Consider the following 18992-nt stretch of genomic DNA (forward strand, 5'->3'; position numbering starts at 1 on the left):
AAATAAGTATAATCAGTAAAATAAAAGCTATCTAAAAATTCAAATAATCTTCCTCATAAATGAATCAAAAATATATGTTTTGAAGCAGTTAAAATTTTGTCCATATCAAAAATGTGCGGTTAGAAAAAGCTAAATCTTCTGATAGCTTCTGGAAGGTTTCTTCTGAAAGTTAGCAAAAACACTTCAGTAAGGAAGAACTTAGTTTTTCATGTACAACAGCTCAGATTGACTAAGGCCAGGAAAAGATGCAGAACTGGTTTGACTGCCTCTATCTGATGCAGTATTGTTACTGTGGTCTAAGGATATAAGCAAGGTAAGGTTTCTGAGAAGGAATAATACATTTCATCCTACTGAGTGGTGTAGCTGGAAAAGAGCAGCTACATGAGATGAGAAGCAGACAAAAGAACTGTAAAATTGGATATTGTGAAATTAAAAAACCCTAGTAACATAATAGTGTGGTGGTCTTGGAGCAAAGACCAGTTTTTCTTTTAGGATGCTTTAATTGTAGCCTGGTTTCTGCTCCCTGGTTGATTCTTGCCGGCTGCGCTGGGCTCTGGGCATGTGTAGCTGTGAACAGTTGCTGAGACTATGTAACTGAGACCTTGTGAGCTGAAGTTCAGTATCATTTTAGCCCTTTTTCTTCATTCCAACTCCATCAGTGGGAATTATGTCCAAATTGCAAGGCATTGACATGTTTTGGGATTGATGTTAGATAATAGCAGTATTACTTAGAAGGAGGTTCCTGTTTAACAAAATAAAAAAGCAAAACTAAATTTAAACTGTTATCTTAAATTCTAGAAGAATTTATTGTTAACAAAAATAGATGTGAGACCTTATGAAAGGGAAATACTATTTCATTTTTTAAACAACACTGATTTCAGCCCTTCTTCTCTCGCACATACTCACAAGCACCAACATGTGTGTGTTCGAGTGGTCTGGAATACTTGTGTGGAATTGGGAGGATGGCAATGAAATGTTTTTTGAACAGGTCTTTTAAACTTGTTAGGAGTCAACAGTTACTACGGGAGGATCTTCTGCCTCAGAATCCTGCTTATTGTTATTCTTAATTACACTCTGTAGTTCCTTGGCAAGGTTGCTGCCCCTTTGTTCCATCGTTTCGGGAATCACAATTGCAGTCTGTCTTCCTGCTGGAAGAGGCAGGAGGAGAGCAGTGACTGTACTGCTGTACTACAACCTCCTTGCCATCCTCCTGAATTACAGCATGAGTCCTCTGCTGACAAGTCACCTCTGCCGTGGCCGTTTCAGAGCACAGGCCTCCTGGTCTTGATGCAAACAGCACGTTCCTCCCTGTTTACTGGCTTTATTGCTGTCAGTGGTGTCCTTGTTTTATCAACACATGGCATTCTTTTAACCCTTGCTTTATTGTTTCTTCTGATGCTTTCGCAGACATTTGCTTCTATTCATGTTTCATTCAGACTAATCTTAGTATTTCTGTTGCAAATCGCTAAATGCGATCCTCAGGAAAGGATCCACACGTTTTTCATCTATTTAGGTCACTAGTTGAAGTATGCCAAACACCTGTAGGTAAATTAACGGGCTTTTTCTTTGGCCCTGCTATCTTGGAAGACCTTTTGGATTTGCAATAGCAATTTTCCAGGGACTACTAAAATATGCAAACTTAAATCTTGCTCTTTATATTCACCCTGAAGAGTGCAAACTGTGCCTATGTTTCTTTTTAAGGTAACAAGACTAATTACATAGCTGTTACTTAAAATTGAAAATTTTGCATCCAGGCAGTGGAGTTACAAAGCTGAAGGGGTTTCATCTGTAAATGGACGCCTTTTATTTCCTTTATGGAAGAGCTAAAATCGCTATAGATTTTTGGCATACATTTTTGTTGCTACTTCATCTGCGGAAGCCAAGAGAAGTTGCTGGATTGTTTTTATTTTCTGTTTGTTTGTTTCCATAGGGTGTAGAGACATCTGAAACGTTTTCACCTGCTGACAGTGGATGATTCAGTACAAGAGAGGAGCAATTACACAAATGTATCATGCAAGCATTCCCAACCATTGTGACATGGTAATTTTTGTAGGAACACAAAAGGGAAAAGTGGGTGAGAAATGTAGAAATACGAAAGACAGCTGCTGAAATATAAATAATACATGCCTTGGTTTGTAGCAATAGGTGAGTTGAATGTTTAATAAGCAGAGGTCAATGATACAGCAACTAACATCTTAGTTATTTGTGGATTTACTGCCTGCAGCACAACAAGAAATGTTGTTTTACATATGACTGCAGAGAACAGATGCGAGAACCCTGGAAAGCTTTGCTAATGAGCTTGTATTTGTTTATGTGTATAGGAAAACACAGCAAGCTGTAAGTGATTTGATACACCCACTTGCTGATTCCCCCCAGTCAAACAAGTCACTGCCTATGTGCAGTCCTCTTTGGTTGGAAGGTAGGTGGTAGGGTAGCATATATGGTTCTTCTCTCTCATTTCTGATGGCAGCTGCTGTCTTTTATAGGGTTAGTTGTGTGCTACATGTGTCTTAGGTTCATTTAGTTTTCACTTGCATATGGCTAATACATGGTAGACCTTATCAGGTTATATATATGTAGCAAGACAATGAAATAATTTTTTTGTTTCAGAAAATAAAACTAGAAACTAATTTTAGGTTACATTGTTCCAGCTTTGTATCTATTTTTTTCATATGGAAAAATCATACTGAAATCAGTTTGATTTTAATACAGTAATAGACCTAAAAATTCCATATATCAGCAAAAAGATTCTCTTCAGCTGCATCTATCAGCAAAACACAAGTTTAAAATTTTATACTGCATATGGATGATTGATGAGGGAGTTTGTGTCATCAGCCCGTGCTAGGTCATAAGCTCACGCTAGCGGAAGGAAACGTGGGGCAAAGTTTTGGCAGTGTTATGGCAGGTTTCAGTGTAGAGTATCTTCTGCTGTGCCCAGTAACTTATGAAGCCCAAATATGGATGGCTAATTGTATTCCTAACACTAGGGAAGAAAAGGAGACTTACAGTAAAAACGACCATGTTATCTTCCTTTTCCAGTAGGGCAGTCATCTGGATTCTTGGAAGGTTAAAAGAAAACTTAAAAATTCTTTCCACACATCAGGGGTGTATTTGGGGTGAATGTTATGCAGTTTTACAGCTTGTCTTGCCCTCAGAACCATTTTGTTCTTAGAGGGTGTCCAGACCTGGAATTTTTAAAACTTTCCTTATTCTTAAGGTCAAGAAAAATTTCAGTATTTCTTCAGTTTGGGTAACTGAATCTGGTTCCTTTTACTTCAGTCAATCCTGGGCACTTGCGTGTCGCTCTGGATTTTGAGTCATCAATCCCGATTAGATGATCTACCACCCATTAGCCTTGCTGAGGAGATACAAAATGTGGATCAAGCTGAATTTCTGGCTTTTTTTAATAAAAGGGAAGCAGTAAGCAATCATACTAATTTTTCATAGTGTTTTCTGTGAAGGCATTTGAAGGACAAATGATTGTGGCCCATTTCACTAGGCCCAATGCTATTCTGGGTTTAACAGTGCTGCCTTGCAGAGAATGGACCTGGGAACAGCAGTGTCTCTTGCTGGGAGGATTTTGAGCAAAGAAAAGGGATCTGAGTTATTAAAAGAGTAAAAGAAAGCAGACTGGAGAGTGGACACTACAGAAGTCCTATAGTGGAGTTCTGTTACAGATTGGGGACTGTAGAAAAATGAGAGAGAGGAAATTTGGGAAAAGTCTCAATCAATAACAGTTTTTGTAAGTGAAATGCTTGATCAACAAAATCTCAAATTTCACTTCAGGGCACTTTATTTTTTAAGGAAAAAAAACCCAAACCAAAACCCCACCTCTTGCATTCCGTCAGGCCAGAAATGTCACCGTGATCTTGACAGTGAAGCACCTCGCCTGCTCTGAGGTATCCCATGGGAACACATCTCTTCCCTTTGGCAAGTTGGAATAAATCTTATTTGGTTCTGTAAATTCATATTTCTTCAGTGAAATGCCTCACTCTGATAACTAGACAGAATATTTTTCCATGTGATTTTTTTTTTTTTAATAGTATTTGATTTAGGGCCATACTGATTTTTTCAGTTTATAACTCATGGTGTTTCAGATGTGTGTCAGAGTCCCCAGCTCTACTTTCTTCTTCCTGGCAAGTATTGTTTGAGGCCATTCACAGGGCTGGGAGGAGCGGAGAGAACCATTCATTACAGTCAGCTGTGGAGGGAGGGAAAAAAGCTTGTTTCTAAATATAACGTAAATTAATCCCACTGTGCAGGATGTATTAAGCATATGTAATTTCTGTCTGAAGACATCTGCATATAAAGAATCAAGGGCAAATATGCCCAGCTGGTGACCTGGTGAATGGCTGCATGGCAAAACTATATAAAGAATAAACTTTTGTTTCTGATAACCTGGCACTTTGGAGAAAGGGAAGCACAGTCAAACTGATGCAGAAATGACATCAGAGCTTTCTTAGTTGTCTAAAGCAAAAAAAAAAAAGAGTCACAAGACTGTGGGGTAGGCCAGAAAATAATTTCTGCTCTATGAAATAGCTGTTACTATGGTGTTTTTCAGCTACCAGCTCAATAATTTCAGCTGCAACGGAGGATGAAAATTGATGCTAATGGGTAGGAATTATTTTTTTTAATCAAGAGTGCAAGATAGCCTCAATTATCAAGGAAAATATAAAGTCTGTCTTCCAACTACTAGTAATTACCACAGGCTTTTTAAATCGTGCTCCTCTGTTAAGTATCATTCATTTTAAATTGTATGTATTTCTGCTTTTTTCCTCAATAAATAAGCCAGGGAAAATCAGCTAACCAGTAATTTAGTCAAGTTGTCCAGTTGGTTGTATACTATTAGACAGTATAGATCTCTCATATCCACTATACTACAATATGGCACAGCAACTAATTTATTTTATAAGTTTTGTCTTAATATCTTGAGTGAACAACTGGAAAAGTATTAAATACAGAAAAAATAATTTTGCATAAGCACGATATTGTTGGACCATGTCCACATTGCATTCTGGTCTGGTAGCATTTTGTACGGATATGAGGGTGAAGGCAGGAGAGAGTAAGACTCTGAACAGCACAGGAGGTCATCAGGTCCAGAGTGGAAGGTGGAAAGTTGTTCCTGTTTGCTGTGGATGTTGGAGCTGCTTACAGCCCAGGCCAAATGCTGGAGTTGCTCTAAAAGACGTAAGTTTTTCCACAGCCTCACAAGTGCAAAACTGTCAGTCTCCTCCTGGATCTGACCTTGGCATGTCGCGCAGAGAGGACAGGGGTCCTTGCAGGTTTCTCCTAGGAGAACCTAGTAGGGACTGGGGCTGGCCCTATAAGTGAAGCAAAGTTGAGCTGCATCTGCGATGTGAAAAGTCACGTCTTAGTGACCACATCTCCTTAACAGCACCAACATGCCTGCATATGAATTGCAGGTGCATGTGAAGTCAGACAAAAAAAGAGCATCTGAAGAGACGTGTCTGGATGTACATAGTGAGGCTACCAACAGAAGTGGCTACAGGCTCTCTTCAAACAAAGAGGTACTGGCAGATAGCATTGTTGTTTAAAAACAAATTTTAAACGTACTTGCTCCCTCTGTTAAGACTGCTATTTACAATTAGATTCAGCACAGCGATCGGGGGAGCTCAAGTAAATCACTGTGTTACTTGACATCGCCTTGCATAAGTGCTTACTGTTGCATCCCTTCAGTCGTTTCATGACATACAGGTTCAAAATGGCCCTTTTCTGAGTTCTTTATAAAACAAAGGGACAAAAGCTATTCCTCTTGTACCAAGGATGATGAAGAACAGACAGACTGGCTGTTCAGAAAAATTACCTGCTTCACTTGTGTCCCAGGCCTTGTAGTGTTTCAGTAACAACATCAGATTTGCTCTCTGAGGGCGACTGGCACAAAGCCTGGTGCAGGAAAGGCCAGATGGTTCACTAGATGTGATACTTGGTTGGCAAAGGAGATGTAGGATCCAGTACTTCTGCTAATGATTTAATGTATGTTGGTGATGCGGACATCCAATATTTTTACCTCTTCTATATCTATTTGCTTTATTTCCTTCCTCTATAGAAGAGGTAAAAACATTGGTCCCCATGTCATGGGGGACTCTCGTGGGTGTCATGTATAGTCCTTGGGTTTAAAAATTTTTGGTTATGTTTTTGCAATAAGTAAAACAAGCTGATCCCTTAGGCACTGTGATTCAAAAAGCTCACAACTTTGAAAACATTCATATTCCTGTTACGGTTAGAGCAGTAAATCTGGACATTCTTTTTTCAGGGTTTTAATTTCCTAGCTTGGGTTTCAAAGGTAATGCTATACATTTGTCATTTCTTCCTGATGTGGGAACAATCCAAGGTCCTGAAGTTGCAGACACAATATTCTTTAAACTTTTTTCCTTCCAAGGTGCTTGAAGAGTTTCAGGTTCTTTGAGGACATTGGTTTTAAAATAGAGGCAAGGAATTCAGACAAGTCAAGTGTACTTCAGCAAAATAAGTGGGTTTGGTTATTTCCTTGATTGGCTGAAATGATCATGGTGGCTGTTGAAGGACTGTAGTTTGTCGAAAGGGAGAAAATGATTGTTCCTGCCCAGAAATTCTGTCCATTTAATGGGACAGTAAGTACAAAAAGTGGGGTGGGAAAAACGGGCAGTTGGCATGAAGAACTGGAGAATTATCAGTGCAGCACTTTCTTATCTCCCTTCAGATAGGTATATCTGAAAGAAATACAGGTGGGTATCCAAGACCTTTAACATGATGCAGTTACTTTAGAATCTGCCTACAGACAATGAATTTATGAAATACTAAGGACAACAGTAAAAAAAGTCACAAAAGGAATTATATTAATGGTAATTTCCCATAGTGATTTTGACATTACAAATACCATCATATCCCACAAGTTATTCTTGCTGTAAGAACAATTTTAAATTTCTTCATATATGTTTTCTAACTTTATTCCATCTTCACTTCACACCAAGTCACAGTAGCCGCTGCCAGTGGATTGTGTAGGCAGGTGTTGGCCTTGCACTAGTCCTAGGCAATACTGCAACAAAAGTCAATTACTTACCTGTTCCTGCAAGGAAATCTTATGTTCCCTTTCTGGGACTAAGGAGCTATGAACTAGCTCCTTCCCTAAAATCTTTTCTACCTTGTAACTGTACATTTTCTTGGGAACAGAAACCATGTAGACAAGTATCACACTCTAAATGAAGGGGCTTCCAATATAATTTACATCTATGCTGAAACACTCTGCAGGTAACTTCTCTGTACGGGGCAAATTCATGCTTGATGTAGTTCAGTTGAGCTGAGTTTGGTGACCAGGAACTCCATGCTGATAAATCTCTTACGTAATTAGACTTCTAAATCAATACTCATGATGTAAGTAGGAACATGTGATGAGAATTCTAATAGGAGTGAGAAACATTATCTTAAAATTAAGGAGATCACCTGTTTTATGAAGGAAAAGAAAAAGGTTCGGTATACAGCAAATGTTGTTCCAAGGTAGTTCTCTTGCAGCAGACACTTCATCTTGGATATAAAACATTTGGTTGCAAATGTGCACAAACTGAAAATGAAAGAAATATGTTAAAACAACAAATTAAGCTGTTGCCCACTCTTTTTAACTGGAATGCAATTGTTATTTTTTCACTGAATTTTGAAGTTGGTAGCTAGAATGTTAAAAAAAGGTTGGATGTGGTTTCAGGAAGTTTACTTTTTGTTTTATGGGTTTTTTTTCATCTATAAAGGCAATTCTGTCAGTCTGATGACTATACTTTTTTAAACTAAAATATACAAGAATTATAAAGAATTACAAGAATTTGGCCCTGCTTGAGCAGGGGTTTGGTCCAGATGATCTTCAGAGGTCCCTTCCAGCCTCAACCATTCTGTGATAAAGTTACGCTTTTTTTCAAGCTATTTAAGCCAACATGTATCCTGATACATCCCCGTTTCCTCTGGCGATGAATAGAGGAAAACAACATACATTTTAACATAAGAAGGGTATTTGATAGCTACCGATCATGGGTTGCAAAAAATGAAGTGGACCGCTTCTTGAGTGAGACTTGTTGTTTAACAGAATAAGTTCTGTGGAAAACACCTTCCTCAAAATACCTCAGAAAATAATAAAAAACAGAGTTTGAGGGTTGGGAATGTAATCATTGTGGTGTTTCAACAAGAGAAGTTTTTCCTGTTCATCATGTTGACAGAACCTGTTCATCCAAACAAAAAAACCAGCTTCTTTTTCAGTTAATTGTTTTTAATGGAAGGTTTTAATGGCTAAAGCCCAGTTTATAATCTTTTCCGTTGCTTCCTGCTTTGTTTTTTTATAAAGAGGGCTGCCAGCTCCTTCCCTGTAGCACTGTGGAGCGTGGGTGGGGTACGCAGAGGCTCTCTGCTGGAAAGGACCTCTGAATCCTGAGAACCCCGCTCTAGATGGGAGGGAAATCAGCAAGCAGAGGAAGGCAAGCTAGCTGTGAGGAGGATGATTTTGCTAGAGTGTGGACTTTGTTTTGATTCAATTATGTGCTGATTAATGTTAACAAAAATGTAAGATGAATGTCATGCCCAGCTAATGGATTGGGTTCCATGAGTTAATCGACAAAAAGCAGTATTTCTTCTTGTTTTGGGGGACGACTGCATGGCAAATGCATTTGTTTTAGATAACAGTCTCCGGTTTCCATGGGGATCATTCTTCTGCTTGTTAAAGGTATTACTAAGAATTGTTCGCATTATTTGAATTATTGCTAAGAGCTAGTATTTCAAAACTATCTCAGCTGTTGATGCCTGCATCAACACTTTGTGTCTGGCAGTGAAATCTGAGGAGGGTACAACTTGGGAGAGGAGCAAAAATATTTTTTGCTGCTTTGAATCAGACTAATGCACTCTGATAACATTTCATGCTCAGAGAATGTTACTCCTTGCAGATACAGTGAACTTGAAAGACTATAAAGGCTTGAAGGAGGTCTGGGCAGCATGCTGTGTCAGACCCTTGTGTTTACTTTCTCAGTGTACTTCTGTGCAACTTCATGTGCTGTGGCTGCTTATCTGTGATATATCTCAATTAAAAAAAAAAGTAGGGGTTGACTGGAAACAACCATCCTTTCAATCTGAATACAGTGGAATTGGTATATAGTACATGGGGATTTTATTGAATGTTGATAGTTATAATAATATAAGAGGATAAAACAAACTCTGTTTGACCTTGTTTGGCAGGCTTTATACATGTGTTTGTTTCTAACATGAAAAGAGCTGCTTCTCATGCTGCTCTATTTCCTATTCCTCTTTTTTAGTTGGAGGAATTTTCAAAGGCACAGGCAAGCTGGATACTCTACCTCCTGCTCATTCAGTCTGTGTACTGACAAGGTTATCAACTAATGTCAGGTGTAGTAAGGGTTTTACGTAAACATAGCTCATTCTCTGAGAAGACAGAAGATATGCTTTTCCTTTTTAAATGAAAAACACTTCATCTTTTTCTTTCAGTGGTGGAATTTTGTGCAACCAGTATGGGATATGCTTTGTCACATATGATCGTTTATAAGTGACACTCATATCCCAGGCAGTATTGAATTATAGGAAACAGCAAGATGCTACGTTTTCCAGCTGCTTGCTCACTCCAGCTTTCCCTGGATGCCTCCCAGCTAACCTCTTATGAAGTTTGAACCCAAGGTTATGTAGCCCTAGACCACTTATCCAGGAGAAACACCTCAGAAACTAACCCATGGTAGAAAATGACAGCTTTGCCCACTGTGAGGATGTGCCACAGCCTAGTACAGTTGTAATCCAAGGAGAATACTGGTGTTAGACTAGTGTCTTTCACGGGTTCAAAGAGTGAATGACTAATACATACAGGATAGGAAAGTGCCTGTAGACATTGTGAAAAGATTCAGAGCGCAATTGCTATAATGCTTGTTGAATTACCTTGTTGCCTGGAACGTTGTTATCCTCTTCCATGGGAAGGAGTTGCTGGGGAAAGGTGAGGAGCAGTGAACTGGGAAATGCATGCAGTTTTGTTCTGAAGCGTCTTAGTATTTAATGCTGTGCAAAGTTTCTGGTGTAATTTTTTCTCTGAGTGGGTGGCTTTGAGATGCATGAAGGGAAATACTTGATTTGAAGGCATCAGCAGAAAGAGCTACCAGGCTATACTGAAGCTGATCTGGTTCATCAGAGCAGCTTATTAATATACAAGTTACTCATAGTTGCAAGTGGAAAAAGAATGTTTCCCTGAGGGATATTCACTCACTAATTTTCCCGTGTCCCAAGTAGACGCTTCTGTCTGCTTATCCTTTTTTCCCCTTTCAGGCTCTGACTTTATTTTGTCGGTCTAAAGAGTTCTTCATCATCTTAGAACCAATATTTTTTTAATGCTTTATTCTTTCCACTGCCATTTAGGATTAGTCAGCACCAGAGCTAATTTCATTTCCTTGTGACTCTCTGATGTTTAAATGACAATATGACATAATTTGTAGAAGTAATTCAACAGTTGAGAATCTGGAGTCTTGAATGAAGCTCCTCTGTAGGACCCTGAAGAATAGCTCAGGAGTTCTCTAGCAGCTTCTGAAGTATTAATGAAAAACCCTCTAATTTCTTTTATTTTTCCATTCTTCATTTATATTCATTCTAATGGAGATGAAACTTGCTTTGGAAGTAAGGTTATAAAATCAATGCAATTCAAACTAGATGAAAGATTTAAATTTAAAAAAAAAACCAAACAAAAAAACCAGCTTCTCCCCTACTCCAGGGCGTTGTAATAATATATTATTACTATGTGAGAAGTACTTCTTTAATAACTGGAGACTTAGAGATATTTTTGAAAGCAAGTGGTTTGATTGACTGAATATCTCCTAGCAACTTAGGAAGCTTTAAATACAACTGATTGAATACTGCCTGTGGAATATATTGTCAAGCCCAAAGCACCTGCCAAAACCAGATGACGATTCCATTCTTTAAAACACATCAGGTAGTAAATACGTAACTCAATATTTTGTCAGCTACCAAAAAGGAATTTGCATAAGATGCATGACGCAATATATAGAAACTTGAATTCCAAATGGCATTCAAGTGCTGCAGACCTAAATAGTACATCTGCGAGGCAGATTTTGAAGTTAATACTGCGTGCTTCTATTGAAATAGTGCAGTGTTTTATCAAGAAGCTAAACTTGACTTTCTGGTATTTCTTGGTACTTGCCACTTGGTATACACATTGGCCATGTGAACAAGAATATGATCTTGCTGGCATTTTATGTGGCAACTGTAGGAAAACTCTACTCGGCAAATAAAAGCTTGGGGTTTTTTTTATTGGTTAGAGGAAGAATCAAGCCAAAGAATGGTAGTGTCAACAGAGAGAAGTGTGGGGGACTGCAGCTGCTTTTTCATATCTCAATCAGCTTAAGATGCTGTTTTCTCTCATTGTGTATATTTGTAGGTACCCTACAAAAACACTAACAAATCTGTCTGCCTCATAAATCAATTACACTTCAACTCAAAAGAGCTTCTGTTAAGCGTCAACAATATATAGTATGAACAACGTGCGGTTGTTGATACAGTCTGCAGTAAGAACGACCTAACTTTTCTTGGAGGCAGGAAGCTAAACTCTGCATGCTGTCCAGCTGCAGCAGAGGAAATGGAGTTGTCTCGTCAAGCAGTATTTTTATGCGGGTAGTTATGCTTTGGTTGATCTGGTGGTGCTGCACAGTACATCTCCAGGAGAACTAAAATAAGGGAGAATCACATTTTATTAAGATGATAGTGGCCTTTACCATGTAGCTACTGCTTGCGCAAAACAACTAGCTCCCACACGAGCTATGCACTGAGCACAGCTGCATAATTTGGCCAATGCTGAGAATGTTACTAATTCACCAATACCTGTCATTCAGGACAATTTTTGCCTGGTGCACAGTGAACTGGATAACAAAGAATGATTGCAGTATTTCTTCAGTATAAAAATTTAAACACAGTTTAATCGGTCTCATGCATTGAGCTATTACATTTTGTTTTTGTCTTGGATTTGCTGTCTGGTAAGATGATTTAATGACTGTCTGTTGCTTAGTGTCTTATGGAAAGAGAGGTATTTAATAAACCACATTAGAATTGATTAGCTATGGGATAGTATCATCAAGAGATATGTGCTCCACTAGAGATTTTTCTCCATTAAAACCACTGTGAAGAATTACTAGGGGGAGTTGTATAAAGTATGTTTGCTTTCATTTTGTTGTCAGATCATTTCATAAAAGGCTGAATGCTTTCTGAAAATAACTCTGATGCCTTTTAAGTTTACAAAGAACGCTTGTGAAACCCCTGAGAAAACTTTGCATGTTTTTGTGCTGTTTTTATGATGTTTATGTGACAAACATTTAGCTGAAACATTAGACACCTCTCAGTTTCAATTGGACAACTTGCTTAGAAATATATGATCTGCACATATCTTTAAAAATGTGTCCTTCTAACTTGCTCTGGTGGCCTTGCACATTCATCTGCTGCCTTCCGGTTTTAACACACTTTGAAAGAAAGTTTCTATTTCCTGTTGCTGTCAGTGAGTCTTCAAATGCTTTGCCTGAAGACGGCACTAAAAAGTTCAAGTGGTAGGTGCCGGAGCCTGAGCCAAGATGGTGTCTGTGCAGGCACGGGTGGAAAGCCAGGACCAGGTTACGTGATGTGGAATGTGTGTGCCACGCTCGGCTGTGCTAGCAGAGATCCTCCTTGCTTAGCTCTGCACTAGTACATCTCCATCTGCTTGGGTACCACAGAAAGTGTCTGCCACGGTGTCTGATCAGCGTAAGAGTTTGCTTACTAAGAGTGTCACTTGCCCTGGGAGGGTAAAGCCAGAGCCAAGAAGACGGGGAGCAAAGAAACCAGAATGGGCTGTCTGCTTCTCACCACCCTCTCCCTCCTTAACATCACTCCCCTCTGCCCATATAGACATGGGAGGAAAGGGACTTCTCAGTCTGAGCAGACCAAGGCAGAACAAGAAAGAGCCGTTGCCGAGCCAGCGTGTGGTGTATTTCCATGTATGTCGGGTCCGTGGAGCTGAGTGCACTCCAGACGGTTTGCAGCAAGTGGTTAAGTACAGATGTGTGATTTCCACCACCAGCCATCCTGGGCTGACCTGTCTTTGGTAGTCCTTCTGTGTGCTTAAAATGCATTTGGAGCAAATAAGCATTTCTGTGGCCATATAGTGGGTGTCTGCATTTCCTTCACCTATAGTATTGTCTTTAACTTTTATTAATCGGAAATGGCCAAACCTTTGAGGACTGTGGGTGTTTTATGACATTCAAGACAAGACATTAATATTAAATTCATCTTCATGTTTGCACAGTTCTAGTAAGCCTTTTTTTTCCTGGTAGCACTCTTTTTTTTTTTACATTAAAAAAAAAAGCAAACATCTTGCTAAAGACAAGGTTTTTAAAGGAGAGCTCAAATCCTATATTCTGAGTGTGAGTTTTCTGACATCTTGGTATGCATTAGAAGGTGCCCAGAGCTGCATGCAGTAAGAACAGATTGCTTCATTTACTCTTGTGCTGTTGCTGTGTGACTTAGAACCATAGGGAAATTTGTGATGGAAAATTTGTTTCTATGAGATGGTATTTCTTCCTGAGATCTGGATAGAGTAAGATACAATAATAAGGGAAAAATAATGTCTGAGCTAGTGCTGGTTTCTCTCTGTACTTCTGCTCCACTGCCATCCATTCACCGTATTTAAACAAATGTGTAGGGATTGAATATCCGAAACAGTGGGTTGCGTTCTGTGCGTACTTTTGTGAAGTTATGTGCATCAAGTCTTTCTTCTTTTTTTGCTGTCCCATTTGTTTAATTACATGTTATTATGTATGTGTAGAATCTCTTGAAAAAAATAATTTCTTCTGGATGTGGCTTCACACAGGTCCGTCTGTGCCATTGAAGTGGCCAGTGGAAAGAAAAGCAAGCTGCTGTGATCCACTTACACACAAACAGATTAAAACTATATGTTTATGTTTACTTACAGAGTATTTTTATCTTTAAAAAACAATTATGCACTAGTTATTAAAATATGAGCACTTTAGCAAATTTGTATATTTGAATACTCAGGATGGCTCATTTAATGCAGGAGTCAACATAAGCATCTAAAAACATGGTTTGGATATCCTACTTAGGTATCTGCCTCTGAAATTCCCTAATTCATTCATTACTAGACTGTTGTGGTTTAACCCAGCAGGCAGCTGAACACCACACAGCTGTTCGCTCACTCCCTCCCCTCAGTGGATGGGGAGAAAATTGGGAAAAAAAAAAAAAGTAAAATTTGTGGGTTGAGATAAAGACAGTTTAATAGGACAGAAAAGGAAGGGAAAAATAATAATGATAATGAAAGAATATACAAAGCAAGTGATGCACAATGCAACAGTTCACCACCTGCTGACCGATGCCCAGCCAGTTCCTGAGTGGCGGTCACCCCTCCCCCGGCCAACTCCCCCCAGTTTATGTACCAAGCATGACGTCACATGGTATGGAATATCCCTTTGGCCAGTTGGGGTCAGCTGTCCTGGCTGTGCCCCCTCCCAGCTTCTTGTGCACCTCCAGCCTTCTCAGTTGGCAGAGCATGGGAAGCGGAAAAGTCCTTGACTAGTGTCAGCACTACCTAGCAACAACTAAAACGTCAGTGTGTTATCAACATTGTTCTCATCCTCAATCCAAAACACAGCACTGTACCAGCTACTAGCAAGAAAACTAACTCTATCCCAGCCAAAACCAGGGCATAGACACTGCAAGGAGATAGCTGGGGAGTAATTTTTTTCAGTCATCTGATTTATAGAGCCACTAGCCATTACACAGACTTTTTAGTTTGGGCAGTGTGATGGTTCAAATCAGTGACCCCTGGCAAACTCCAAACAAGTATTTTTATTTGCAGTACTAGGGAACATTCAAATCTGTTAAAATTATTGTTGTTGGGTTTTGGGGGTGTTTGGTTGGTTGGTTTTTTTTTTTTTTCCTTTGTTTATCCTTCCTGTCTCTGCTTGCAGGTAACATCATGGTGCTGTGGTCAACTTGCAGAACATCGATACTTAAATCTGTAACAAACCGATTCATTAAGAATTTGGCCTGCTCGGGGATCTGTGCCAGCCTAGTCTGTGTGCCTTTTGACATTGCTCTTAGTGCCAGTCCACACTGCTGCTGGTGGATCTATACGATGCTCTTCTGCAGAATTGCCAAGTTTCTGCACAAAGTCTTCTGCTCGGTGACCATCCTTAGTTTTCCAGCCATTGCTCTTGACAGGTAAGGGATCAATTTGCCAGGATCCTTGATTTGTCTTTCCTCTTTCTCCCTTTGAAACCCTTTTCTTCCTTTCGTATTAGTCTTGTAAATGCTATTTAGTGTTGCCTTGCTCGCAGTGTAGAGCTTCTTTCCAGAATGTACTGGGATAAATATTCTTCTCTGTAACATTGAAAACATTTATTTTTCAGTTTACTCTCATGTCTCTGGACATTTATAAAGGACTTTGAGTCTATAGATTTGTCTTCAGAGAAGTTTTTATCCTTTCTTTCTTCTTGTTAATAATTCTTGTTCAGTAATGGAACTTGAAGCCAGATGTCAGACTATAGACAAGGTGCACATTTTTAACTGTAGAAGTTGAAAGTCATTGCCCATTAGAAGAATTTAACAATGCCTGCGGTAGATTGTCCATAAATTTCAAATTTCAAATGTAGATTTGTTTTAAAAAAAACCAAACAATTTTAATACAACGAGAATTAATTCAGAGAGATTTTGTATGTAGAAGATCAGTCTAAAACAAAAGTGGCCCTTTGGACTGTCTGAGTTTTTGGATTCCATTCATCTTGGTTATTATTATTAGCAGTCACTGATCCCACCTAAATGCACAGCTTTATCATCTTGACAGTGACTGTAAGTTAGATATTTTTAAGGAAGGGTAGGTACTGGTTTAATACAGTTTAAATTACTAAAACAGTGGATTTATACGTGTTGGATAAAATTATTGTTAGTCTGTTACCGTGTCTCACCACAGAATATGTTAGCTCTACAAAAACAGACTGTATACCTAATAAAGTGGTATGTCTTTTACTTTAATGATAATGTCTTGATAAATGCAGTATCACTATCTGTAATGCACACCAGTGTTGCCACTGGAACAGCATATCATTTGCCCTTCACCAGCAAAACTTGTCATCTTCCTCACAAAAAGCACAAACTGCTACCACTTATAATGGTAAGTGTAAAAGGATAGGTCTCTCATGAAAAGTCTGTGAGCTTAAAAGTCCACAGTAGGTAAGCAAACAATGAATTAGTGCCTGAAATTTGAAGTGCATGTCAGAGATGCACTTTTTTTTTTTTAATGCATACAGAATGTTCAGTGTTTGACTACTCTTTTGCTCAGGGCCTTGCCAACCAGAGCTTGTGCAAAACAAAACCCCATTGTACTTCCAGTAGATGGGTACATGTAATTTGTGACCAACAGCTTTTTCCAGATATCCAGAGAAAGAATCTATCATAAAGCAGCTTTTCAAATAAACTATGAGTCTGGCCTTTCAATGCGACATACCTATGCCTCCATCATGTTTCTGAAATTTTGTGCTGTGTGCAATATACTGTCCAGCGTAAAAGTAAGTGAATGGTGAAATCTTCAAAATAATGTTCATGCACATCAGCCAAAGTGATATAGTCCCAATTATTGAAAGAATTGTTCACCACCAATAATGTGATCCTGAAGTTTGAATATTCAGGGTTTTTTTCTACAGACAGACCTGCAGACCCTTGGGGTTTTTTTTTTCTCTCATAAGCAGGTAGTCAGTTGGCAACCCAGTTAGGGATTTTGGGCATTACGCTCAGGCAGCTCCTGAGCGGCTTCTCATAGGCACTATGCTTATTATAGACTTCACCCTTTGCAATGTATCAGTTGTATTTTTTGTTAATTTTTTTTTTTTTTTACAGGTACTACTCTGTTTTATACCCCTTGGAAAGAAAAATATCTGATGCAAAATCCCGAGACCTGGTTATCTATATCTGGGCCCATGCAATAGTGGCCAGTATTCCAGTATTTGCTGTGACCAATGTGTCTGATATTTATGCCATGTCCACCTGTTCTGAGTCTTGGAGTTACTCCCTTGGCCACCTGATATATGTCATCATCTATAACATCACCACTGTGATTGTACCAGTGGCTGTGGTATTTCTCTTTATGATTCTTATTCGCAGGGCACTGAGTGCCAGCCAGAAGAAAAAAGTCATCATAGCTGCCTTAAGGACCCCTCAGAATACAATTTCTATCCCTTATGCCTCCCAGCGGGAAGCTGAGCTCCATGCTATGCTGCTTTCCATGGTTATGATATTTATTTTCTGCAGCGTCCCCTATGTGACTTTGGTGATTTACCGCACCATACTCAATATTTCAGATATTTCAGTCTTCTTGCTCCTCACTGCCATTTGGTTGCCCAAGGTCTCTTTGCTGGCCAATCCTTTGTTATTTTTAACTGTTAACAAATCTGTACGGAAGTGCTTAGTGGGGACAATAGTACAGCTGCACCAAAGGTATAGCAGGAGAAACATTGTCAGCTCGGGAGGTGTTGTAGATGCTAATCTGGAGCCCAGTGTCCGCTCGGGGAGCCAGCTTCTGGAGATGTTTCATATCGGGCAACAACAAATCTTCAAGCCAATGGAAGATGAGGAGAATGAGACCAAATCCATTGGCTCTGGTGACTTTCAGCAGAAAGAAATTCCTACCACCAATTTAGAGGTAGGAGAGACTTTGGTTCACAAATTTATACCACAGACGATTGCAGACTCTGCAGCTCAGGTGGCGCCAGCTGTGCCCACAGAAGCTGATACGGTAAATGACAAGTATTCCATGCAGTTTGGTTTTGGACCCTTTGAGCTGCCTCCACAGTGGCTCTCAGAAAACCGAAACAGTAAGAAGCGACTCCTGCCTCCTTTGGGGAATACCCCTGAAGAGCTAATCCAGACGAAACAGCCTAAGTGTAAAGCAGAAAGAAAAATCAGCAGAAACAATAAAGTCAGTATTTTTCCCAAGGTGGATTCTTAGTAAGAGCAGGAGCTTTAAGTGACAGAGGAAGGTCACCTTCTATTATATGTGTGATCCCATGGATCTTTGTTATGCTGAAATTTGTTACAGGCTGATTTTTTTGTGCCAAATGTAATTTAAACAAACAAACAAAAGGGAATATAACAAGTGTTCCTTATTAATTTGTTTTCATGAAAATAATATATCAAAAGATGGTGATTCTTAGTTTTATCTGTGAAATCCCTACAATGATACCTGCCTGATTAACTTTCAAAAAGTACACGTGGCTTTGGAAACACTTTGTATGGCTGAAGTATGGAAATATGGCAGCCAGTTTGCTGGGGAAACCTCATGTTGTATTAAAATGGGCTGGGTATCAAAGTAACTTAATAGGAAAGGCTGTAGGGAGCGGAAGACACATGCAAAATGGTAAGTCCTAACCTCCTGTAAACAGACACAGCAAGGTACTGCACATTTCATTAATGAAGTAAGATGGACTATTAAGTACATCTATTTTCTGTTAAGCCCATTTCTTAAATCAGTGTTAGAAATAAAACTTGCTGGACTTTTTGCACAAATTAGTTACCAAGTATCTGCCAAACATCTAAACTTTTTTAAAACCTAACCCACTATTTTTTGGCTTAAAACTTCAGCAAAGCCAAGGATACCCAAATTGTCATGTGTGTCAAACCTGAGAAAGACCTTTTGTTTAAAAAACATATATTTGTAGTTTTAAGTAAAAACTGGATTGGAGACCATGCAGGACAAATCCTGACTCAAGTAAACAAGTATGTGTGTGCCAAGGGCATAAATAGAACACTTTGATCCTGTGATAAAGGGCATATACAAATGTCCCAACAGTGTAATGTATGTATTGTGTAAGTAACCAAGGGGTCAACCTTAAAATAGACTCATCTGCTGATGCACTCTTCTGTTTTCCTATGGGAAAGCTAACAAATGAACGCAACGGGTCAGAAATGCTAGTAGCCTTGTACTGAAC

At 39.1% G+C, this 18992-nt stretch overlaps 1 protein-coding gene across 1 annotated transcript in view; it reads left to right on the forward strand.

The window, feature by feature from the left end:
• The window catches only part of GPR176 (G protein-coupled receptor 176), a 43526-nt gene extending 25513 nt beyond the window's left edge, over window positions 1-18013 (forward strand). The window contains exons 2-3 of the mRNA XM_009320979.1: window positions 14982-15234; window positions 16906-18013. Coding sequence (XP_009319254.1) covers window positions 14982-15234; window positions 16906-18013 — 1361 coding nt within the window. The remainder of the gene's footprint in view (window positions 1-14981; window positions 15235-16905) is intronic.
• The last annotated feature ends 979 nt before the right edge of the window (window positions 18014-18992 follow it).

The sequence above is a fragment of the Pygoscelis adeliae genome, unplaced genomic scaffold, assembly GCF_000699105.1.
Source record: "Pygoscelis adeliae isolate BGI_AS28 unplaced genomic scaffold, ASM69910v1 Scaffold3, whole genome shotgun sequence".
In the NCBI taxonomy this organism is placed as follows: Eukaryota; Metazoa; Chordata; class Aves; order Sphenisciformes; family Spheniscidae; genus Pygoscelis; species Pygoscelis adeliae.